Genomic DNA, 25714 nt, shown 5'->3' with positions numbered 1-25714 from the left:
TACCTGTTATCAATGGGTGTGGCTGAAACACCCGAACTCACTCATTAGGAGGTGTACACATACATTTGGACACTGAGAGAATGTAAACAACTCCTGACTACTCAAAGAACCCTTGAGGAAGCATTTTTTCTACGTGTGCGCTTGGAATGTATAAGAAAGAGAAACCCACTGTTGTAGAAGTATTAAAGATTCCCTCAACAAAACCAGTGAAGTCTTTAGGAAGCTAAACGGACCCTTTTTAAATGCAGATTTTAAATTTGGACAAAAGCCTTATATAGAAACTCCATAAATCTTTAAAAAAAAATAAAAAGTTGAAGGAGTTGCACCGATAAAGTGGGCTTCAAACAGAACTTCTGTTAAATGTGTGTTCTGGTTTCTTCATAGTACTTCCTGGAAACTGCATCTTTTTGCTGATTTTTGTTATACATTAAAAAAGATTTTTTATATTTTAACATGGTACTGTGCATATCGATGCCTGGGAATGATCTAAAAAAAAAAAAAAAAGAAGGCATTGATTTAATGCTCATTGGGAGAGGCTGGGTTGCATTGTATATGTTTTACAGCTGCCCTGTTTCTCCCAGATGGGTAAGGATATTAACTACATCTCCTGTTTCATCCTGAGCCTCTCACCTTCATTTGATTTCAGTCTGATTATAATATAATATCTTGTGTGAGCAGTGGATCAAACAGCTCCCAGCGCTTTCCTTGTGCTACAGTACCTTCAGTCTCACAGTGTAGTTTAAAGATTACAGTGATATGCTGTTTACCCAAGCACTGAATTAACGCAAGTGTTCGTGTTCTTGACATAAAGCCTGAATAAACGTAAAGCCCTTGGTAAATGACGAGACATCCATGCACGTGGCTATACACTCTGTAACAGTGATTAGCTAAATCCCTAGTCAGTCTCAGCTGATTGGTGTTTAAGTATGTTGCTTGTCTCATAATAGAGCCTTACTTTTTGCTGGCCTGTCTTGTCTGATCAAGCTTTTGTGTCTCTGTGTGTTCTTTAAATGATTTTAGGTGAATACGTTTGCAGTAGGTGAGTTGGTGAGGGTACTGGATGATATCGAGACTGTGAAGAGGCTACAAGCCGGCCATGGAGAGTGGACTGACAGCATGGCACCTGTATGTTCCTCAGTCCTCACACACACACACACACACACATGTATGTATGTATGTATATGTATGTATGTATGTATGTATATGTATGTATATATACAGACACACACGCAATGAAATGTACACGAAACACTCTTTGGTATTATTTCCACTATCATAGAAAGGTAATCTAAGTAAACTTGCTAATTAAAAAGGGAGTATCAGTTGGTTTAATATCGCACAACATTAACACTGCTCTTTTCTGCAAATTCGATCAGATTCAGATTTATGTGCCATGATTTCATTTGCAAGGAATTTCTCTTGGCAGTTGCTCCATTCGCATACACTAGATTGAAACAAGACATTGAATTCGACAGTACAAGGAAAAAAGTGTCAATTAAAATACAAATCAAATATAAAATGTGTATATCAGAGAAATTAAATATGCAAAGGTAAAAGCTTCACTGACAAAGCATTTTCTTCAGTTTGACATCGATCGGTGAAAACTGATATCGGAATCCCCCCCCCCCCCCCTTCCGTTCCCAACCCCTTCTTCCGTAAGTTAAGGAAGTCATTTGTGAAAATTATAACAGCTTTCAGAAATTTGATGTCATTTCTTACATTGCTGTGACAGCACTAAAACAGGGACGTAGGCAGTAGTTTTCCCTGACTAAATGTCATTGGTTTTGCCCGTGGAACGTTTTGGCCAAGGCTAATTCCTTTTTATTTCTTAAGCATATAAAACTGACGAGCTGTATTTAAACAAACATTTTGTTTTTAGCTTATGTTCCTTGTCATTCTATGCACAATTAATTTGTATCACTAAAAGATAAAACTTGTTTTTCTGTTATTATCTATTACAACACAGTGTTTTAATTTGTTTTTTTTTTTTTGGTCCCCATTTTCAGAGTAGAAAATAACACTAACCAAGAATTATTTGTCATGTTTCACTTCTGCCTCCCGCAGTCCGAGCTATCATTTAGCAAGAAAATGTGCAGTGTACTCAGAAATATGTCACGTGTTAAGATTTCCATGTATAGAATGTAATTATGCTCATTTTATGTGATATATGATACTTAACTGCTGATTACACCGATCAGCCATAACTTTAAAACCACCTGCCTAATATTGTGTAGGTCCCCGTTTTTGACTTGTCGAGCCATGGACTCCACAAGACCTCTGATAGTGTGCTGTGGTATCTGGTGCCAAGTTGTTAGCAGCAGATCCTTTAAGTCCTGTAATTTGCGAGGTGGGGCCTCCATGGATCGGACTTGTTTGTCTAGAACATACCAGACATGCTCGATTGGATTGAGATCTGGGGAATTTGGAAGCCAAGTCAACACCTTGAACTGTCAATTGTCATGTTCCTCAAACCATTCCTGAAGAATTTTTGCAGTGTAGCAGGGCGCATTATCTTGCTGATAGAGGCCACTGCTATTAGGGAATACCGTTGCTATGAAGGGGTGTACTTGGTCTGCAACAGTGTTTAGGTAGGTGGTACGTGTCAAAGTAACATCCACATGAATATCAGGACCCAAGGATTCCCAGAAGAACATTACCCAGAGCATCACACTTCCTCCGCCGGCTTGCCTTTTTCCCATAGTGCATCCTGGTGCCACCGCTTCCCCACATGAACAATGCACCTGCACCTGTCCATCGACGTGATGTTAAAAAAAAATGTGATTTATTAGACCAGGTCACCTTCTTCCATTGCTCCATGGTCCAGTTCTGATGATCTCACGTGCTTTCAGTGGTGAACAGGAGTCAGCATGGGCACTCTGACTGGTCTGCAGCTACACAGCCCCATACACAGCACTGAGTGTTCTGACACCTTTCTATCACAGCATGAACTTTTTCATCAATTTGTGCTACTGTAGCTCTTCTGTGAGATCAGACCAGACGGGCTAGCTTTCAGTCCTCACGTGCAACATTGAGCCTTGGGTGCCCGTGACCCTGCCACCGGTTCATTGGTTGTACTTCCTTGGACCGCTTTTGGTAGGTACTAACCACAGCATACCCGTAACAGCTCACAAGACCTGCCGTTTTGGAGATGCTCTGACCCAGTCGTCTAGCCATCACAGTTTGTCCTGCTTCAACTTTGAGAACTGTCTGTGCACTTACTGCCTAATATATCCCACCCCTTGACAGGTGCCACTGTAACGAGATAATCAGTGCTATTCATGTCACCTGTCACTGGTTTTAATGTTATGGCTGATCAGTGTATAAGGCACAGGTGTGCACAGGTGTAAACAGGTGTTATACAGTACCTACTTAGAAAGGTTTAAGTTACTCTGTGATGTATTCTACTTTTATTAGATAAGCCATTTAACGCATAAGAAGGTGTTAATGGGGCATTTATCCGCTAGAAGCTCTAGCAAGAACAGGATTGCATGATTCAGGGAATTATCAGCCACGTCTCTACTGTTCCTATATCAGTGGACTAATCCTGTACATTTGGCGATTCTCAAGGTGACATAAAGTCATATTTAAATTCACAGACATGTATGACACGTGACATTTACGAAACTTGGGCAGTAATCCTCTGACCTGAGCTGACCAGAACTGCTACCTATATCACATGCTCTGTTCCAGGCCACAAGTGAGATTAGCTATGTGTGATTTCTTTATAACAGTTATTTATCGCAGTTGAAAAAGACAGCAAATATTACACTAAGGATTGCTGGATAAAAGCAAACTAACAATAGGGCCAGGTTTTGCATTCATCGAGATAATGCTCTTTGTGCTCACCCTGTGACCTGTGTGTGTGTGTGTGTGTGTGTGTGCTTATCAGGCCCTGGGCCAGGTTGGCAAGGTTTTGAAATTGTATGCGGATGGTGACCTGCGCGTGGCATTTGGAGGACAGACATGGACTTTTAACCCTGCATGTCTCTCGGCCCAGCCTGGAGAGGTGGACGCCAATCTGATGACGGCTGAAAATCCAAGTGAATCAAGAAGTAAGCAGGAAACAGCCGTAATCCCATCAATCATGCCGCATGTTTGAATGCACGACTAATCTTAGGCTCTTTTTCTCTCTTTCTCTCTCTTATTTATTTATTTATTTATTCATTCAGTCATTCATTCATTCATTCATTACAACTTCTGTTGTCTACTTTTTTGTTAAAAGTGATTCAGATGATATTTACACTTTGTTCTCCTTTTCCTCTGAATGTACACCATTTTCTGGTTAATTCTTGTTTTTTGTTTTTGGGGTTTTTTTTGCATGCTGAAAAAAAAAGTGTTTGTGTTTTCATCCATAAGTGCTCCCACATTCTGGAGATGGATAGATGGACTTTCATTTGTTCTTCCTAACCAAGATTTTCTAACTCCTCTTTCCTCACTGTGCTTTTCATGTCAAGCAAACTCACTTTTTCTTTCTTTCCCACATGACACAGGGTGCTGAGAGCATTTGAGCGAAATGCGGGCCACTATTGCATGGTGACATTTTGACTCATTTGACTGTCTGTTCAGCTTTTGGGCTGAGAGAAAGAAACTGTGTTTTCTTTATCCACATCTGTAAAAGTTTTAGAGTAATTAGTCTTTTTGTCTCTGTCTATCTCTGTTTCAGCCACAGTCATTTCAGTCCTGGAGAAGCTGTTGTCTCAGTCCACGGAGCAGGATAACCCCGGGCGCCTGGTCATCGAGGCTGCTCACGGCAGCGCTGCTAAAGTTCGCGAGCTAGTGCAGAAACATCCGGATAAGGTGGGTATCATGGTATGCTACATTGTAATGGTATTGTATTTTAAAAATTCTACTTATTTAGAAAGAAAAAAGATTTGTCTTTTGAATCTGCAATATTGGACCTTATGAAACAGTTTAGGGAAGGCTCACATATGGGTGTGATGATTAATTTTATTCATTTACTGGCCCCCAGTAAACAATACTGATGCTCTTTATATACTGACTGACTGTTTGTAGGTGGATATAAAGAACCAGGGGAAGACGGCCCTCCAGGTGGCTGCTCACCAGGGCCATATGGAAGTAGTGAAGGTCCTGCTGCAGGCCAACAGCAGCATCGAGGCCAAGGACGAAGACGGAGATGCAGCTCTGCACTACACAGCATTCGGGTGAATAATAATCCGTAACGGTCTTGTATTGTGTGAGCTGCATTTTACTTAAAGGCTTTTTGTCACTGTTTATTACTGTTATTGTTAGAAGACCAAGCACCCAAGGTGCTGGCACCTCATGGTATATGTTAGGATGTTTATTAGGGGGCCAAGCACAGAGCTGTTGATTTTATTTATTTATTTATTTATTTATTTATTTATTTATTTATTTATTTTCCTATGGGTCCAAGCACTTAGTGCTGGAACCCTACTGTATTTGCTGGCACCTTATTTTATTTGTTAGGATTTTTATTATAGAGACATAAACATGACACAGAAGCACTGTGTTTAAAAAAAAAAAAAAAAAGGCTTTATTCTAGACTTCGAATGCTTCCATTTGTATCAATTATTATAGATTGATTGATTGCAGGGGGAAATTTTGTCCAAACTTACATTCCCACACATGCAATTGTTTCCATTGATTTGATCATAGTTTGGCAAAGCAGGGTGTCTGTGCTCTTCATCTGGGCCGAGTCATTTTGAGCTTTGTTTTTTTATGGCAAAACTAGTTCAGATGTGTATTAGCTCATCTTGGCATTAATGCTGCATGTCTCTGTATTGTGTGTGTGTGTGTGTGTGTGTGTGTGTGTGTGTGTGTGTGTGTGTGTAGGAACCAAGCCGAAATCACACGCCTCCTCCTGAGCAAAGGGGCCAGCGTCAACCTGCTGAACAACTCCATGTGTACTGCGCTCCACATCGCTGTCAACAAGGGCTTCACTGACGTAGTGAGGGTACTGACCGAGAACTCCGCCGACGTCAACCTGCAGGTACACGTGCACAAATGCACGCATTCAAACACACGGTCCCTCTGGAATGGTTATGCAAGGGTAGAAAACAGTACTGTTTGGAGGCAATTAACTTTAAGAGCTCTATAGAGTAACGATCTGACTGGCTCTCTGGCTATCTATCAATCTGTCTATTCTTCCACATAATCTGCCTGTCTGCATTTCTGTCTATCTCACCCTTTCTTATCAGTACAAGTACAGAATAAGAGAAATTATTAACTCAACTGGGAAATCTGGCTTACGTGCTGTGCTTTCTGTGACTTATCTGCATCATTAGGGCCAATTAGCAAATTAGCCCATCCTCTGAATTCATTCTCAGTCTTTGCAGTGACACACTGCTGATTTCGACTCATAGTGCTGAGCTGCTCGGTTCTGAGCCTTGCGTTCCACATTTTCCACTTGAACTGTGGGAGCTCAGCTGGAGTGGAAAGGCTCCCTGGAGGAGTTTTGGAATACACATACACACACACGCACGCATGCCAGCCTGTACAAAGGCATAGACCACGTCAGATTTTGTTCCTTGCATACCACATAGTGCACTATATCATGTGTCAGTTTTGTAGTGATGTCCAAATTCTTAATGGATGTTTATATTCTATTCTAGTTTACTATACAGCCAAATGGTCTTAAAATGGTCTTGAAGACATACAGGATTACTGGGTCCATGAATTTCTTATTCCCAAATCTTTCATCAAACTAATCCCAGAATCAACACAAGCACAAACTGGTGTGGAAACGTCTGCCACACCATTAGTGATTTGTTTGATTTATTCTCATACCTATTTATTATTTGTGACCGTATACACTACCGGTCAAAAGTTTGGGGACACTTGACTGAAATGTATCTTAAAAACCTTTCGATCTGAAGGATGACTATGGATTCTATGGATGACTCAGAGCGAAATATTCCAAAAAGCAGCCAGTAAGTGTCCAGCATAGGTAGGAACTCCTTTAATACTGTTTAAAAAGCATCTCGGGGGGATTGCTCAAGAAATCGGTTGAAAAAATGCCAAGAATACATTTCTGGAAATTTTATGCAAAACTGGTGTCTACTATGAAAATGCTAAAATATTAAATTATTTTTATTTATTTTGGATTTTTTATCACAACAAAATTCCCATAGTTCCATTTGTGATACTCCGGAGTTTTGATGACTTTATTATTATTATAAAATGTGGGGTGGGGGGGGGGGATTAAAATTAAGAATGAGTGTGTCTAAAGTTTGGACTGGTAGTGTACGTAGTAATTTGAAACTTTATGAAGGTTGTGTTTTTAACCCTTTCAGGCATGAATTGGTTATAAGCATATCCAGATTCTTTAGATTGATCTGCATATGAGGTTTTACTTTGTCTTAATATCAAAATATCAAATTGATTGTCTATGCGTAATAAAAGGAAATCCTATTATACTTGAAAGACCAAAAAAAGTTCCAGTGTCTAAAAATGGCTACCATTCAGTGTGAAAATATTTATCAAAATGATAGAAAATATATTTTCTGAAATACAAAGTAAAGTGAGTATTAGTAGTAGTATACTAGTAAAGACTGACAACAACAAATAGACTACAGAGGTTTATATATTTTCCTAAAATATATTAAACAACAAAAGAGCTTTAAATATATCTTGTGATTGTACTGGCCTACTTAATATCGCAGAGTTGCCAGCATTTATGATTTTCACCCCTTGCTATGACGATATGGGAGCCACATGAAAACTACGCTTTCCTGGTTTTTTTTCACCTAAAGCAGGGCTCGGACCAAATACAAATAAGCAATGGCAGAATAAATCAAATCACTAAAGGAGGGGGGGGGAGGACATGAAATATGCGTATTTGTTTCTGGTAGAGGTTACTTTTGTTTTGTGCTGAGTTCATCTAGGTGAACTTTGACCTGTGAATTTGCAAACCTCAGTTGGGTGAGGCAGTATAAATAAATAAGTGGGTGGAACTGTCATCTCTTTGAACAGTAAAAAAAAAAAATGGAGCTGCTTATTATTAGGCGACTACTTCTGAGTCCATATCCAGATTTCTATATCCCTTCTTTGGACAGTGTCCATTGTTACAAGCGTAAGATTTCAGACAGAGCCTCTGAATCACTTCCACTCTTCAAATGTACCAACAACAGTGTGTAAACACGTTCTGTGTGAACTCGGTCAGTAGGGTGAGCGTTGCGGGAGACAGTGCAGCAGCATGCCTTCTGATTAAACCACAACTTCTACCTCCAGACAGCACACATTTTGTACAGTCCCTGTGTTTCTTTAAACATTAGATAACAGTAGAAGCGTGTGTGTGTGTGTGTATATATATATATATATATATATATATATATATATATATATATATATATATATATATATATATATATATATATATATATATATATGTGTGTGTGTATATATATGTATTATATATATATATATATATATATATATATATATATATATATATATAAAAAATATAATACATATATATGTATTTTTTATATATATTAATATAAAAAATACATATATATGTATTATATTTTTTATATATATTTATAAAAATATATATATATATATATATATATAATGTATATGTATGTATGTATTATATTTTATATATATATATATATATATATATATATATATATATATATATATATATATATAAATATAAAAGCCCTCTGGGATATGACCACCAAGAACAAGATACAAGAAGCATAATTACATCCATATGGAGACATGTACAGCCAACAGGAAACGAACAAAGATGAAAATAAGTGGAGAGTTGAAGGAAGTGACACAGACAACAGTATCGGCAGATAAACAGAAAACGCAACAGGCATCCCAAGGCAAAATATGACTGTGGTCATTTCAAAGTGAATGCACATATAATTCATAAGCTCACTCTGATGAGCTAAAGAGATAGCATCCATTTCCAGTAGCTAGCAGCTCTAAAAAGCTGATTCCACCAAAACTCAAAACCACCCCCCCCCCGGTTACTTGAATTATTGAATTATCCTCGATGGCGGGTGTGTACGTTTAGTTAGTATTGCACTGGAGGCAGGTGTACGAGGCACACATGGCTAACAATTAACGGAAGATGTTGCCCACAGCAACAGTTAAACCACATGCCAAGGCTATTCATGAATACATCAATAAAGTCGATCTTGACAAAATGTGGGTGTGTAAATTCAAAAATTTTATCTGGGTGACATACACTGACTAGCCACTTTATTAGGACCATGTTGAATACAATGTGATCTCAGTGTCTTTGGCATGACTGTGGCATGGTTATTGGTGCCAGATGGGTTGGTTTGAATATTTCAGACACTACTGATCTCCTGATTTTCAAGCACAACAGTCCCTAGAGTGTATACTGAATGCTGCAAAGAAAACATCCAGTGAGCGGCAGTATTGTGGCCAGAAATGGCTTGTAGTTGCGAGACGTCAGCGTAGAATGGCCAGATTGGTTCAAGCTGACAGGAAGGCTTTATTAACTCAAGTACTCTTTACAACCGTGGTGTGCAGAAAAGCATCACAGAACACACAGAACACATCGAACCTTAAAGTCCCTGTGAAGTGCCTTGAAACGGACAGCATTATTCGAGGTGTTTATGGAATTTCCACTGAAACAGTAAGTCAGGGCGGGCCATATAGAGTGTCTCCTCCCCCTTTTTAAATACCAATGGCGTTTAGCTTACCTCATAGCCTGGGCTAAGTCATACTTTACAGTTAGTACCACGGACGCGAGCCCGAGCAATAACGATGCATTGGATTCACTTGCCATTTCCTTCTTAACCAGATGGAAAACTAAATAAAACGCACACATTTTACAGACACATTTATGCCACATGCTTGTTGATATCTCTCACTAGAGAGCCTTTGATTGTACAGAAAATCTGATGAGGAGCTGAAGTGCAGAATGTCATTAATTTGCATTCATGTTGGATATGCAAGGAGTGAAGCGTTGTTCCTCCAAGCCGATTGGTCAGTTGATTTGAGTCCACCTCTTCCGGGATTCATTTGGTAAATTCAGTGCTTGAAGGCTTCCTCTGTTTTGATTTCCAGGATTCGTATGGGGACACACCTCTACACGATGCCATTTCTAAGGACTTCCGGAGTATCGTTGAGATCCTGACCGTGGTGCGCAACATTGACTTTACGCAGCAGAACGACCGTGGCTTCAACCTGCTGCACCATGCAGCGCTGAAGGGCAACAAACTGTGAGTCCTCACACTGATGTTAATGTTAGCTTACGTTTCAGGCAATAAGCCTTAGTTTCCTACACAGACCACATCTTTGATTTGTTGTTATGTGTGTAATAAAGCATGAGTGTTATTATAGGAAAATAATCAACAGTAGGGTGGTGTAATGCCGCAGAACATGAAGAAGAGTTGTTATCACGCTGATGTTAATCAGTATGTCCTGAAGTGTTCTATTCATCTAACACCAGAGCAATATGCCAACAATCTCATTTAAATAAATAAATTGAAGAACTCCATGTCATACATTTTTATCCATTTATAGTTACCTTAAATGTTGTGGAATATCTGAGAACCAGGAATTGTTCTGTGAAATGTTCTAGCAGCTATAAACGTTCATTCCCTCACCAGCTTGTCACATTATCAAGAAATCAGAAATCTCCTTCTGTAGATAAGGAGTATAAGCAGAGTGTTTTTGTGATTGTTGCAGGCAAAAATGTTTGATCTTGCAGATAAATGCTTTACGTTTGCAAACACGTATCATGATGAAGGAGAAAGAATATACAAAACAACAACCTGAAACAAAATTGCTGTTTTTGAAAATTGCTGTGTTTGTTGAACAAACACTGCCTGTTAGCGTTGGACTGGTTTAGCAGACAATCCAAAACTAGGGCATGTGCACACCAAAACACAGATAAAACCCTGTTTATACTGTAAGCTACAAAATAAATAAAGCGCTCTCTCTCTCTCTCTCTCTCTCTCTCTCTCTCTCTCTCTCTCTCTCTCTCTCTCTCTGCATTGTTTGGAAATAGTGTTAAGGATGTAATAAGGTTGGGCAGTTTTTAACCCGATGTCTCTTGCGAGACCATTTTAGAGCCTGCACCCAGCTGAACCTGACGCTGATCTGATACTGCAGGATATATTTAGAACCATAAACTCATAAGGCTAGTATTCCTAAGGGCAAGTGCACATTAGTGTTTCGAACACTATACAGTATTAACTCTATTTATTGTGTTCCACTGGCTCATTTTTTTTCTGGTAAAAGTTCTGTTTATTTTTTATTTTATTATTTATCATATAGTATATTGTGTGTGTGTGTGTGTGTGTGTGTGTGTAAAAGACTTCACTAACACTGTGATTCAGTGCTCTCAGACAGTCCCACACAATAACAGTGATTTTCTAATAGACTGTCTCATCCGCTTATGTAATTGGCATCCTGAAGTCATTCGTGTAGTTTGGGAATGGTATGGTCAGTACACTGGCTCCCGGCGTTTCTGCAGTACATGTAGTTTAGTCTCGGCCTCAGACTCGCTGCCCACGGACTGTCTGTTGTATACAGTACACAGCTATTACAATCTTGCCAGTTATAATCTTATCGGCTGTCCCCACCCACCTCAGTGTGTACACGCTTCTGTGTGCTGGTTTTTATCAAGCCATCAGAGAAACGTTCTACAGGGGCACATAAGTGCTAAACACATTCACTAAGCCAAAACACATTGGTTGTGTTGTTTTTGGATTCGTCGTTATATTTATGGTTTTGGTTTTTTTTTTCTTCCTGTATTTTTTTGTTTCGTTGTTGCTTTTAGGGTTTTTGTTGTGCTTATGGTTTCGTTGTTGTGTTTTTATGGTTTTGTTGTGTTTTTATGGATTTGCTGTTGTGTGTTTAGTTTCTTTGTTGTGTTTTTATGGATTTGCTGTTGTGTGTGTAGTTTCTTTGTTGTGTGTAGGTTCTTTGTTGTGTTTTTATGGTTTTGTTGTGTTTTTATGGTTTTGTTGTGTTTTTATGGATTTGCTGTTGTGTGTTTAGTTTCTTTGTTGTGTTTTTTGGTTTTGTTGTTTTTTGGTTTTGCTGTTGTGTGTTTCGTTTCTTTGTTGTGTGTAGGTTCTTTGTTGTGTTTTTATGGTTTTGTTGTGTTTTTATGGATTTGCTGTTGTGTGTTTAGTTTCTTTGTTGTGTTTTTTGGTTTTGTTGTTTTTTGGTTTTGCTGTTGTGTGTTTCGTTTCTTTGTTGTGTTTTTATGGATGTGCTGTTGTGTTTTTTGGTTTTGTTGTTTTTTGGTTTTGCTGTTGTGTGTTTAGTTTCTTTGTTGTGTTTTTATGGATTTGCTGTTGTGTGTTTAGTTTCTTTGTTGTGTTTTTTGGTTTTGTTGTTTTTTGGTTTTGCTGTTGTGTGTTTCGTTTCTTTGTTGTGTTTTTATGGATGTGCTGTTGTGTTTTTTGGTTTTGTTGTTTTTTGGTTTTGCTGTTGTGTGTTTCGTTTCTTTGTTGTGTTTTTATGGATGTGCTGTTGTGTTTTTTGGTTTTGTTGTTTTTTGGTTTTGCTGTTGTGTGTTTAGTTTCTTTGTTGTGTTTTTATGGATTTGCTGTTGTGTGTTTAGTTTCTTTGTTGTGTTTTTTGGTTTTGTTGTTTTTTGGTTTTGCTGTTGTGTGTTTAGTTTCTTTGTTGTGTGTAGGTTCTTTGTTGTGTTTTTATGGTTTTGTTGTGTTTTTATGGATTTGCTGTTGTGTGTTTAGTTTCTTTGTTGTGTTTTTTGGTTTTGTTGTTTTTTGGTTTTGCTGTTGTGTGTTTCGTTTCTTTGTTGTGTGTAGGTTCTTTGTTGTGTTTTTTGGTTTTGCTATTGTGTGTTTAGTTGCTTTGTTGTGTTTCTGATTTTTGTTGTGTTTTTCTGGGTTTGTTGTGGTGTTATGGATTTGCTGTTGCGTGTTTAGTTTCTGTGTTGTGTTTTTATGGTTTTGTTGTGTTTTTGGGTTTGCTGTTTTGTTTTTGGTTTCTTTGTGTTACTTTGTGTTGCACTGAGCCACAATAATACACTCTCACGATTTCCAGTTTTTTTAAAAAAAAAAGTATATTGACACTCACGTTCCCCTATACACATCACAAAAACAGCTTTGTTGTGGTTGACCATTTGAAGTCAGTCTAATAGTGAATGTAGGTGCTTCTTGGCAATGTTGAGTTTAAAAAATAAAATAAAAAGGTACACATTCTCTAGTGCTTGGCTTGTAAGGTCAAACACTAAGGTTAATTCCTTTGTTACAGCTTCTGTTTACCATCACATAAGTAACACTGAAAATGTTGAAGGTAACATTCTTCTTTTGTCCTCCCCTACCCAAATATCCCTGATGGCAAAATGTTCTAGTTGAGTTGTAATAAAAACTCCCGAGCTGTGAGGTGAAAATCACGAGAGCCTCTGGAGATGTCTGTCTTTTAGGCTTATTTTAGCCATTGTTCCAAAAAGTCCCAATTAGCCGCTTGTTTTGTCGAATAGTACGAGTGTGTCACTGGTGGAGTTTTACTATGAGGACTCGGAGGTAGGGCGCTAAGTGGAGCGCACGCTGTCGTTTGGGACTTGTCCTGCCGCTCTACCTGTCCAGGTACCTCTTGTTCAGCCTCACACACATACGCACACTGTGAGAGATTTGAGCTAGATTATTTCATCACATCTAGGAATATTTGTCATTTTACTTTTTTCCTCGTAGCGTCTTACCACTACTCTCATGCCCTCACAGTATCTTTAACCTACATATCTATAACATCTCCAGTGCAATTACCACACACAAGATTCCCAAGAAAAGAAGCTCACATATAATGGAAATCTTAGGACGGTTGATGTTGAGTTCTGGCAATGAAATGTTTAAAATGTGCAACTTTATAACACTAACAAAAACTACAAAAGGCTTTAAAACAAGCATGAGAGGATGTCTTAGCAAAACATCTCTAATATATACGATTTACTCTTTCTTTAAAGACTTTCATGGTCTCCAAGTGGCTTCCAGGGGAAACCGAGGCCCTTCCATGTTTACTGTGAGCTGCATCGATAACGCATAAAAACGATATCTTCCTCAGAAAAAGTTGTCCCATTTTTGAAATGATAAATTATACACAATTAGAAGTCCACAAAAATACATATATGACCCATTTGAAGGCTAGAACAGCAGCCATTATACATCCCCCTCCTAAACTATTGGAACGGCACAATTCATTCAGCCAGTTCATTTGTTTGTGCTATACTCCAAAGACATTTGGGTTTGAGATCAAAAGATGGATATGAGACGAGAGTTTAGGATTTAAGCTTTTATTTCCTTGTATTCACATCTAGATGTGTTTAAACAAAAAAAAAAAAACTTTTGTGTCAGACCACCCAAATTTTTAAGCAAGCAAAAGTATAGCAACAGGTAAGTCTTGAAGTAAATGAAATAACACTTAATATTTGGTTTCTTATCCCTTGCTTGTAGTAACTGCATCAAGCCTGCAACTCACTGACATCACCAAACTGTTGGTTTCTTCTATGTGTCGCTTTTCCAGGTTTTTACTGCAGCCTCTTTCAGTTGTTTGTTTTGGGGGGCGTTCTCCCTTCAGTCTCCTCTTCAGGAGGTGAAATGCCTGCTCAATTGGGTTAAGGTCTGGTGATTGACTTGGCCAGTCTGAAACCTTCCACTTTTCCCCCTTATAAACATATGCCCGATGTTTGTTTGTTTGTGTTTGTTTGTGCAGTACCTCTGATTGATTTTCCCTTTTTTCTCAGCTTCAAAATGTCTTGCTTTTCTCCCATAGACAGCTCTCTGGTCTTCATGTTGGCTTATCCTTTTTAACAACAAATTCAATCTTCACAGGTGAAACTGAAGGTAAAAACCAAGAGTAGATGTTCAAAACTATTTATTGTTTAAACAAATCAATCTAACAGGACACATCTGGGTAACAAGAAACACCTGTCAGTCATGTGTTCCAATATTTTTGCTTGCTTACAAATTGGGTGGTCTGATACAAAATGTGCTGTGTTCTATCGTTCAACACATCTACATATAAATACCAAGGAATAAAAACTGAAATACTCAACTCTCTTTTCATGTTCACCTTTTGATCTCAAACATAAATGTTTTCAGTCTACAGCAAAAAAAAAAAAAAGAATTGACCTTGCTGTTCCAATAGTTTAGGAGGGGACTGTACTTGTATTATAACTGTGGTTTGAGTAAAAGGGGTTTTCCTCCTTAGGGAAGAAATATGACTATATTCCCACCCAATATATTTAATGTTAATATAAAAGTGTTCTTTTATAAATAATGAATAAAACATGCAGGAGTGTGCCGTTACATGGAAATAACGAACGTTAGGATGGTAACAGTTCTGCATCACACCAGCCCATGTCTGATTATTTTCCTATAACAAAAATCATAACCACAACTGTTTGCCAGCTCGAAGAAAAGACAGGTCATACGTGTTAACTGTTTTATGGTTAAATTAAACACGTTCCTCATATCACTTACAATATAGCTGTTATAAACCGTCGTTCCCTCACCAGCCTTTTCTTTCTCCCTCTCTCTCGCGCTCTCTCTCTCTCTCATTAAGTTGATAGGACAAAAAAAAAAAAATGCCGTTTGTCATGTTAACAAGAAACCACAACGTGCTCCTTTCTGAAGACTTTCCCGGTGTAAAACTTAGTTACAACTTTTATAACCTCAGACTGTTATGAAGCTCTCACACTGGAGACTCCTTCATTCTTCACATGCTAAATTAATCTCTGACAGAAAACTTTACCATAATTACAGATGTGCGTTTTTTTTTTTTTAATCCTTTTATGTAGAGTGTCTTCTATATCTTACAAATCCCTGTGTACATTGTTACTGAAGAAACAATAACGTTTTAGATAGTAGGACAAGCGTGTTACTATACATTTTGCATTCAGCTCTACCGTCAGAGGTACTGTACATATTGTTTTAGAATCCTTTGGAGTATTCCTTTAATCTTTCAATCTTCATATATGCTCTTATACACTGATGTTCACAGATAAAGCCTAAAGGCATGGAAATGCGTCATGTGCGGTATAACTCACACACCTATATAGCTTTATTGTACTGTATATGATATGACTGTTTCGCATACAGTAGATTATGGAATGTACACACACACAAACATACACACACCCCCAGAGCCCCTTCACTGATCCTGTCCCTGGCTCTTGTACTCAGGACACCCTGCAGTGACAGCCTTTTCCTTGTATGGGGAGAACGATGCAGAGTTCTCAGAGGGCGAGAGAAAGGCAGAGGAGGGGCAGAAAGAAAATACTCACTCTCTCAGGCCAGACGACTCATAAAACAAACGTTAGATTTGTTCTGGCAACTGTCATACGTGCGGTACCGCGGGTCAGCGTTTCTGTCCGAGCAGTCATTCGCCCTACATCCATCAGAAAGCGTGTTTTCCCACGAATACAAAGTTATCACTTTTTTAGGTCATGTATTTTTTTTTGCCCAACGTCCTAGCATCTCTCAGTCTTGGAGTCTTTTTAGTCCTTGTATTGGTTGTCATGTTGTTTATATAGCTCGCATACCCACGAAAAACAAACAAAAAACCAAAAATTTGCATCCTGAAGCAGATCAGCCCGGTTTACCATTTCGGCTTCACGCTGGGGATACGTAAGTTGTTTCGCTTTTGCGTGGAAGGTGTTTGTTTATTTTCAGGGAGGAAATGGAAAAAGCGGGATCACCGCATTTCTCATAAAGCATGTGGGAAAGCGAGGGGGGGAGAGAGAAATCGGCTGTGAGAAACTCATCTCCACGGAGCTGCGACCGGTCAAAGGGCAGCCGAATATGGAGCTGTACTCAGGGTATATATTAAGTTCTGTATTTATCTGGTTAGGAAGCAGATTGCCACCCGGTGTCAATACGACTGTCTAACTCCTCACAAACTAACACACGTGAGCGACATCAGTAGGGTAAACATCATATTCTGCACATACAACACAAACACACTTTTAGACTTGTGATCTTAACTATTTGGAATCTTTAAGCCATACACACATGCGCGCGTACACACACACACAGCCTCCAGTCCTATTTCCAGAGAAAAGTGGAATGTAATCATCTTTGCTGGCTCAGTTTTGGTTCACGCCCAATCCGCAGTCGTCCTCATTAGGGGATACACGTGCTTCACCACCACTCCCACATTAACATTTCATGCTGTGTGGGGGAGCTGGAGCAGGCCTGTGTGCTGCTGCGATCGTTTCGAAAGCGAGAAGGAGTGATGGATGGAGTGTAAGAGAGCAGGAGGTGTGGGACAAAGGCGAGGCCTTCCTTTTCTGGTGGGAGGTATGAGGAGCTAAGAGGAAGAGTGATATGAGCACTGAGGGACTACAGTAGAGCTCCTTCAGCACACTGCATACACACTGAATCATTGTAGGTTCTTTCTTTCTTTCTTAATTTATTTCCTAATTTATTATTATTTCTTTAATTTCTTTCTTTTGTTCTTGCTTTCTTTCTTTTCTTGCGTTCTTGCTTTCTTTCTTAATTTCTTTCTTGCTTTTTTATTTCCTTATCTTTTTTCTTAAGTTTTTTCTTTCTTGTTTTCTTTCTTTCTTTCATTTCTTGTGTTCTTGCTTTCTTTTCTTTCTTTCTTAATTTCTTTCTTGCTTTTTCATTTCTTGCTTGCTTGCTTGCTTTTAGGCCTTCTTTCTTTCATTCTTTCTTTCTTTCTTTCTTTCTTTTGTTTTTCTTGCTTAATTCATACCCACTTGTTACCACTTGTTTTGTTTGCCTTACACGTTTTTTGTTCTATAGATGAAGGCAAAAAGATCATTCTTTGTTTCTTTCTTTCTTTTCTTGCCTATTTGATACCCACCGGTTACCATTTTTTTTAGTTTAACACATTTTTTTTGTTCTATAGATGAAGGCAAATTTATTCTTTCTTGCTTGGCTGTGCTAATTCTCAGCAAGTAGTTAACAATGATATATTTTCATTTTTACAAATTTTTGTTCCGTGAAGCCAAAATGATCCTACTTTCTTTCTCTCTTTCTTAATTCATACTGACTAATTACCAAATATATATATATATATTTTTGTTTTAGTTTTATACATTAGTTCTATAGATGAAAGCTAATTTTATGTTCTTTGTTTGTTTCTTTTTTTTTTTTTCTTTAGCTTGAGAATTAGTTTTTTTGGACTTTCTTTTTGTTTAATTATTTATTCATTCATACCCATAATTTACAAGTGATGATTATTTTAGGGCAGTGGTAGCTTAGTGGTTAGGACGTTGGACTTCTGATTGGAAGGTTGTTAGTTCAAATCACAGCACTGCCAAGCTGCCACTGTTGGGTCCTTGAGCAAGGCCCTTAATTGCTTAGTTGTATAAATGGGATGAATGTAAGTCGCTCTGGATAAGGGCGTCTGCCGAATGCCGTTAAATATAAAATATTTTTTGCTGTATTTTTCCACATTTTTGTTCCATAACTGACGATGAAGACAGTTATTTTTTCCTTTCTTGCTTGCTTGCTTTCCTTTTCTGTGTCCCTCTCTCCCTCAGTTTTCATTAGTCTCTCTGCTCTCATTAATCTGTATTTAGTGATGTGTTGTTCCTTATTAGATTTGACCTTCAGTGCTGGGAGAGAATCCTGGCAGTAAACGCTGCTCTGTGACATTTTACCACTGATACACTGGCACTTTTTTGAGGTGACTTGAATGAAAATTAAAATTAGCCTCAGCAGGGTTCAGGATGTGGTCAAGCCCCCAAAACCAGAGTGAAAATACCACTGATCATTAGAAGTAGCTTATGTAAGCAGTGCTTACCAGTAATTGCCCATGGAACAGAACTGGTTCAGTTTCAAAATACCACCTTATCACGGGGGTGTAAAAAAAAAACAACTTCTCTTAAATTTGTACATTTTATTGGTATTTATCTGAAAAGTACATTCGATTGCACAAACATACTGAGCATGCATCACTTACAAACAATGGTTTTATCATGTACACCAATTAGCCGTTTCATTAAAGCCAATGCCTAATATTGATGCTATAACATCTCTGACTTGTCAAGGCATGGTCTCCACAAGACCTCTGAAGGTGTGTTGTGGTATCTGGCACCGAGATATTAGCAGCAGATCCTTTATGTCTTGTAAGTTGCGAGGTGGGGCCTCCATGAATCGGTCTTGTTTGTACAAAACATCTCACAAATACATGGTCGGATTGAGATCTGGGGAATTTGGAGGCCAAGTCAACACCTTGAACTCTTGGTCATGTTCCTCACACCATTTCAAACCAACCCTAACTTTGTCTCATTTAGTTTTTATATTAAAGCTGCAGGGTTTTTAATGTCAAGGTCAAAACCTTAGATATTGCTACCATTCTGGGGACATTTGGTCCCCACAAAGAGAGAGAGATAGATATATATATATATATATATATATATATATATGTATGTGTATATATATATATATATATATATATATGTATGTATGTATGTATGTGTGTGTGTGTGTGTGTGTATATATGTGTGTGTGTGTAATATGTATATAAAAACATGCCCACACCCATATCTACACCTTTCCAGTTAATATAAGAAGATTCTACATCTGTTATATCAGTAACGGCATCGTTGGTGGACAGTTTTCTTATGAAATCTTCCACACCTTACACCACGACAATAATGTTCTGTGTTCTCAAAAGCAGAACAGTTCTTACACCTTCTTTACAGCTGTGTATTTATTGACGATTGTGCACAGTATTGGTTACAATTGCATGTGTAATTGTGTGTCTCTTCAGTGCAACAGAGAAGATCCTGGCACGTGCTCGGCAGCTGGTCGACGTGAAGAAGGAAGATGGCTTCTCAGCTCTTCACGTGGCAGCTCTCAATAACCACTACGAGGTGGTCGAGGTCCTCATCAAAGAGGTGACGCGCGCGCGCACACACACACATGCACAAAGAAACACATATACATAATTCAGTCTTTTGACACGTATTAAATTTGCAGGAATGCTTTTACAGACTTGGAGGAGGGGTGTTGGAGTAAAGCAGCTTCATGGAAAATTCCTTCTGCGCTTTTAGCTACATTGTCTTTTAGTGAGATGCGTGGTGTCGGATAAAGACGTGTTCAAGTCAGATGTGTTTATCTTCAGACTGTTTCTCTGGTTATGTTGTGTGCTACACTACAACTTTTACTACCTATACATTTTAAACTACAGTTGCAATCAAAATTATTCAACCCCCATTGCAAATCAAATTTATTGTCAAAATTTACAGACTTTCAGCTGTTTGCAATGAACACATCAAACAAAAGCAATTGAAATAGTTCAACACAACGAATGCTTCAAGTGGTTTCCCCAAATTCCACTGAAAATGCAACTTATAATGACTTCTCTAGTTTCAAATTTATTCAACCCCCTGAATAAAATCCCTCACAACAGCACAAATATGCAAAACAGGTTGTCTCAAGCACACCTGTTGCAAATAATCAAGGGCTTCATTAGTTGCACCAGGTGTGTTTGAGCTGGAACACATGAAATACCTGAACTGGCTAAGGGCAAATAAAATATATGAAATACCTGGAAGGGGCAGAAAAAGGAAGCTATCAATAGCTGCAACCAGATTTCTGAGAAGGCAGGTTGTGAAAAACCTTCGAGTGACTACAAAAGACCTGCAGCGAGACTTGGTAGCAACAGGTACTGAGGTTTCAGTGAGCACAGTAAGGTGCGTACTAAACACAGAAGGTTTCCATTCCAGAACTCCAAGACATACACCACTACTGAAAAAGGACAAGAAAAGTCAGCTCAATATCATATAAATAAGCCACAGATGTTTTGGGATTCAGTTCTGTGGAGTGATGAAACAAAAAAAGTGGAACTTTTCGACACGATGGATCAGCGGTATGTCTGGAGGAAGAAGAATGAAGAATGAACACTCTGTCCACAGTCAAGCATGGTGGTGGCTCGGTGATGCTCTGGGGCTGCTTTGCATCCTCTGGCCCTGGAAACCTGTAGTGTGTGGAAGGCAAGATGGATTCATTGACGTATCGGGAAATCCTAGGAGAAAACGTCATACAGTCTGTGAAGAAGCTGAAGTTTGGGCGTCATTGGACTCTCCAACAGGACAATGATCCCAAGCATACCTTAAATTCCACCAAGGCTTGGTTGCTGAAGAAGTCCTGGAAGATCCTACAGGGCCATCAGTCACCTGACTTGAACCCCATAGAAAATCTTTGGTGGGATTTGAAGAAGGCGGTTGCAGCACGCAAACCCAAGAATATTACTGAACTGGAGGCCATTGCTCATGAGGACTAGGCTAAGATTCCTCAGGAAGGCTGCCAGAAGCTATGCATGTCATTTGCAGCCGGTCATAACAGCAAGAGTGTGCTCTACTAAGTACTAAAGATGCTCACCATGTTCATTGCAAACAGCTGAAAGAATAAACCTGATTTGCAACGAGGGTTGAATAATTTTGATTGCAACTGTAGGTAAACTGTTTTTAAGACTATGGGTCCCTGTTAATGTGGGCGTGTGGGACACAGTTCTGCCACTGATTGAATGAATGGGAAGCGATTTGCTGGTGAAATGCAGGCCATCTCGGTCCCTGCAGGTCTACCTGTGCAGGAAAACATTAAAATTGTCGCCTCCCAGGTGCAGTCACAGGGTGCGCTTTGTATAAAGCTATTCTGCCCTCTGGTGGCTGTTACGAGTGACTACTCCGCTCTTATTTCTCGTATCTGTCATCCTGGTAATAGAAAGATACGCTCAGAACGAAGTCGAGAGTTGTGTGGACTTGCATGGTGTGCACTGCATTTTATTAGAAGTATAAACAGGGCATTGTTAGTGAGAAGGAAAAAAAGTTTTATTCTGAAGCGTGCTGTCTGCTTTGTGCCTCATAGGGCCGCTGTGATGTCAACATCCGCAACAACCGTGGTCAGACACCTCTGCAGCTGGCGGTCACGCAGGGCCACATGCGGCTGGTGGAGCTCCTGGTGTTGGAGGGAGCCAACGTGAACGCTGAGGACGAGGAGGGAGACACGGCCATGCACACGTCCCTCACCCGCCAAGGACTCACCACCGCCCTGAGCAGCACAGAGAGAGATGCCTCAAACCTCTACAGCCGAGTAAGAGCACAAGAGAGACACGGAGAGACGATGTGCACATGATAAAAGCATTTTTTTTTTGTATCTCTTTTGGAAGGAAGCTGAGGTTAGAGCACAGGGTCTGAAGCATTTGAAGGTTAAAGATCGTGCTCAAGGACCCAAAAGTGACAGCACTGGGTTTGAATTCTTAATAACAAGCTTTTCTCTGATTAAAATTCCTATGAGTCGGTTCACCTTCTTATGCTCTGGTAATGTAGTTTCATTATTCTGAGACAACGTTGGCTTTGTTTTCTTGGGCTGACCAATTCCATCTTCATCTGAAGGGCATAGACTCACACACAATAACCATATAACCATACACACACACACACACACACACACACACACGTAGCCCTCTGAGAGCTGAGGGTTGAATTTGAGCGAGAGCCAATGGAGAAATGCAGTTGCACAATAAGGTGCCCAGTTAAGTTGTTTTCCTTGATCAGCAGAAGTGTGTGTGTGTGTGTGTCTGGCTTTGTGTGTTTGGAGTTGAATTAAAATCTGACTTATCACTGTTGTTGTTCTATTAAATACCACCTTAAGATGTCACTCAATCTGCTTAATATAATTTGTGAAAATCATTCGCATAAAAAACTGCCACACACTGCCACCTGCCACACAGGTTTATGAACCTGCAGGGACACATGTAAATAATGAGCTGCAGTGTAGGAGCATTTGTTTGTTGCATAAGTGTTCACCGGCCTAGGTCAATACTTGATAGAACCACTTTTGGCTGTAGTTACAGCTTCTGGGATATGTATCGATCAGCTTTGCACATTTGGATCCTGATATTTTTACTTGTTGTTCTTAGCAAAATAGCTCATGTTCTGTCAGATTGAATGGTAACCATTTGTGAACATCAGTTGCCTGGCCACGGATTCCCAATTCGATTGCGATCTGGGCTTTAACTGAGAAATTTTTACACATTCACATTCTTGGTTTTGAGCTGCAGTGTAGCTTTGGCAGTCTATTTGATGTTGGAAGGTGCACTTTTGCACCAGTCGAAACAATATAATATGAGAGATACACAAAACAGAAGAAATACTTTTTCCCAGTACTGTACTTAAATTTGCATGTTTACTCACTAGCCATGAGAATAGTCAGTGACTGTAGTAGTTCATTAATTTCCAATTTCCAACACAGAGCTCGGGCTGAACATCTTTTTGTGTCTGTGTGTGTGTGTGTGTGTGTGTGTGTGTGTGAGAAAGCTGAGCAGCTCAGGGCTGTTGGGGAACACAGAGCTGAACGTCGGGGCTGCTATAGCCTGTTTCCTGGCTCAAGAGGGTGCCGATATAAACTACGCCAACCATAAAGGCAAGAGTCCACTGGACCTGGTGACGGACAGCATCGTGTTTCAGCTGATCAGGAGCTTCTCCGAGAAATACCGGTACATCTGAGTTTGTTCAATATTGAAATAATGTATAATAGTTAGGGGTGTGGAAAAAGTATCATTTATGATAATAACTTAATTGTTGTTTTTAACGATGTGTGAGCTGACATTATCGAGCATGTTACTCAATTTGCAAAAACCAATCAAAAAAACACCTTGAGTCTCCATGCAGTCACTGCATGATGTAGGATAGAGTACTACATGTACACATTGAGAGTGCACACATTCACTGCCTAATGTAGCCTATTAGAATGCAGTGTGCAAATTAAGCTAGATAGCTGCCTATAAAAATGCATGACTTGCGTTACAAATGAGGGAACAAACAGCACCAGGAGACAAAATACAGACACCACCAGCCTCGCAATCTACGTCGTTAGATTTAATTACTAGACATGGGTCATCCTCACTCGCATGGAGGTGATTTGGCTACATGATTTGGCTGAAAAGATAGACATTGCTCAAAAGACTGCAATCTGCACACTATGTAGGAAATCGGTTGCCGTTAAAGACAGCTCGACAACTAACTTGTTTCACCATCTGCAAACTAATCACAGCACAGAATATGAAAAGCTTCAGGAGACAGCTGTCCACGATATGCCTAAACCAGTCAAGCTACCAGAACAAAAACACACTCAGCAAAAACTTCAGTTTTAAGTAATTAAATAAGAGCTCTTTTCCTTGTTTCCATTATTATCATGAGTAAGCAACAATTAATATCCTATTAACAAGTGCAAGATGGTATAATATAACACTCTTACAAACACATTTTTGAAGGATGCAAAATATCGTCCACGACTAATCCCAGAACATATCGAGATATTGCAAGATAAGTTTTGGTCACTACCGCACACCCCTAATCATAGTTATTCAGCTAACATTCAGAATAAAATATTTTTTCTCTTTTAAATGAACAGATAACTGGTGTGTTTTTTTGGGGGTTTTTTTGTTTTTTTTAAAATATATGTTGTATATTAGAAGTCTGTATTCCTTTTAATTGAATTTTTGACTTGAAAAAACACTGGTCTTAGTCAAATCAATTTAGTGCACATGTTAAATAAATAAATAAATAAATAAATAAAAGGCAACTCGAGTAAAAAGACAAAAGGTTGCAAATAGAATACATAAACTATAAATTATAAAAATAAACAGCAGTAAAGTAAAATTTTAAATAAGTAAAATTTTGTTGTGTGTGTGTGTGTCAGACTGCAGGCCAGTACGTGTGGGACAGGTGGCAGTGGAAGCGGCAGTCTGAGGCGGGTTCACACCACACCAAACACCATGACCAACCTGGTCATGCCCAGCGCACCAGGCCCCAGCGAGTGCCTCATCTGCTCCGAGCTCGCTCTGCTTGTGCTCTTCTCCCCGTGCCAGCACAGTGTCGCCTGCGAGGGTGAAGACACACACTAACACACAAAGACACACTTCTCTAAGTATTTCTACATGCAGTGCTGCTTATAAGCGAGAGGGCACGCATACAAAAAAGGATGTCCAAAAGGGTCTCTCCGAAATCAAGGGCACTAATGGGGTATTGGTCCGTTATTGGTGTCAACAGAGCCTCTAATTTTCTGAGAGAGGCTTTCCACTAGATCAGGGGTGTCCAACGTTTCTGTCAAATGCGGCCTGCAGAGAGATAATTGGCCCGTAATTTCTCTCATAGAATGTGGTGGCCCACAACACGTTGCAATTTGTCCTTTCACCTGATGGTGGCAGCAGACTGTGTTAACTAAATTGCAAGAGGCTTTATATATATATATATATATATATATATATATATATATATATATATATATATATATATATATATATATATATATATATATATATATATATTCAGGGCATGAAAGGGCAGAGAAACTGAAGCAGCTGGAAGCTATCCTTGCAGAAGCAACATTTTATCAGAGCAAATGGGGCACAGAACATTACTAGAGCTAATAAGTGGCAATGCTTGCAACCACTAAGCATAGAAAACCTTTCATAAATTTCACAAACCTTTCATACATTTGATGTGGTCTAATCTGTACCACATTTTGGGCATCCCTCCACTAGATCATAGAACACTGGCAGTGTACATGATGATTTTTTTGTTTGTGTGTGGATGTTCAGCCCCAGGAAACTTACTCGTGAACAGTGCCAGTTTGAAAATCAATCGCGATCATTTTAGCTGAGTACAGACTATATTTACACGTTATACCAAAATTGTCCGTTCACGTTCAGTAGGCGCATGGCACCCTGCACACTTCCATTCACACCTTGGGGCAATTTAGCATAGCCACCTAGTCCCTAGTCCACC

General features: G+C 39.2%; 1 protein-coding gene across 2 annotated transcripts in view; it reads left to right on the top strand.

Moving 5' to 3' along the window:
- The window catches only part of mib2 (MIB E3 ubiquitin protein ligase 2), a 92106-nt gene that overhangs the window by 62762 nt on the left and 3630 nt on the right, over positions 1-25714 (top strand). For both annotated transcript variants that reach the window (XM_053624623.1, XM_053624624.1), the window contains exons 8-17: positions 1021-1125; positions 3890-4052; positions 4664-4797; positions 5014-5162; positions 5812-5968; positions 10033-10187; positions 19693-19819; positions 21792-22016; positions 23243-23421; positions 24627-24814. In XM_053624623.1, coding sequence (XP_053480598.1) covers positions 1021-1125; positions 3890-4052; positions 4664-4797; positions 5014-5162; positions 5812-5968; positions 10033-10187; positions 19693-19819; positions 21792-22016; positions 23243-23421; positions 24627-24814 — 1582 coding nt within the window. The remainder of the gene's footprint in view (positions 1-1020; positions 1126-3889; positions 4053-4663; positions 4798-5013; positions 5163-5811; positions 5969-10032; positions 10188-19692; positions 19820-21791; positions 22017-23242; positions 23422-24626; positions 24815-25714) is intronic.

Source organism: Ictalurus furcatus, chromosome 5 (genome assembly GCF_023375685.1).
Source record: "Ictalurus furcatus strain D&B chromosome 5, Billie_1.0, whole genome shotgun sequence".
Lineage (NCBI taxonomy): Eukaryota > Metazoa > Chordata > Actinopteri > Siluriformes > Ictaluridae > Ictalurus > Ictalurus furcatus.
This window is presented reverse-complemented; position numbering and strand designations above follow the sequence as displayed.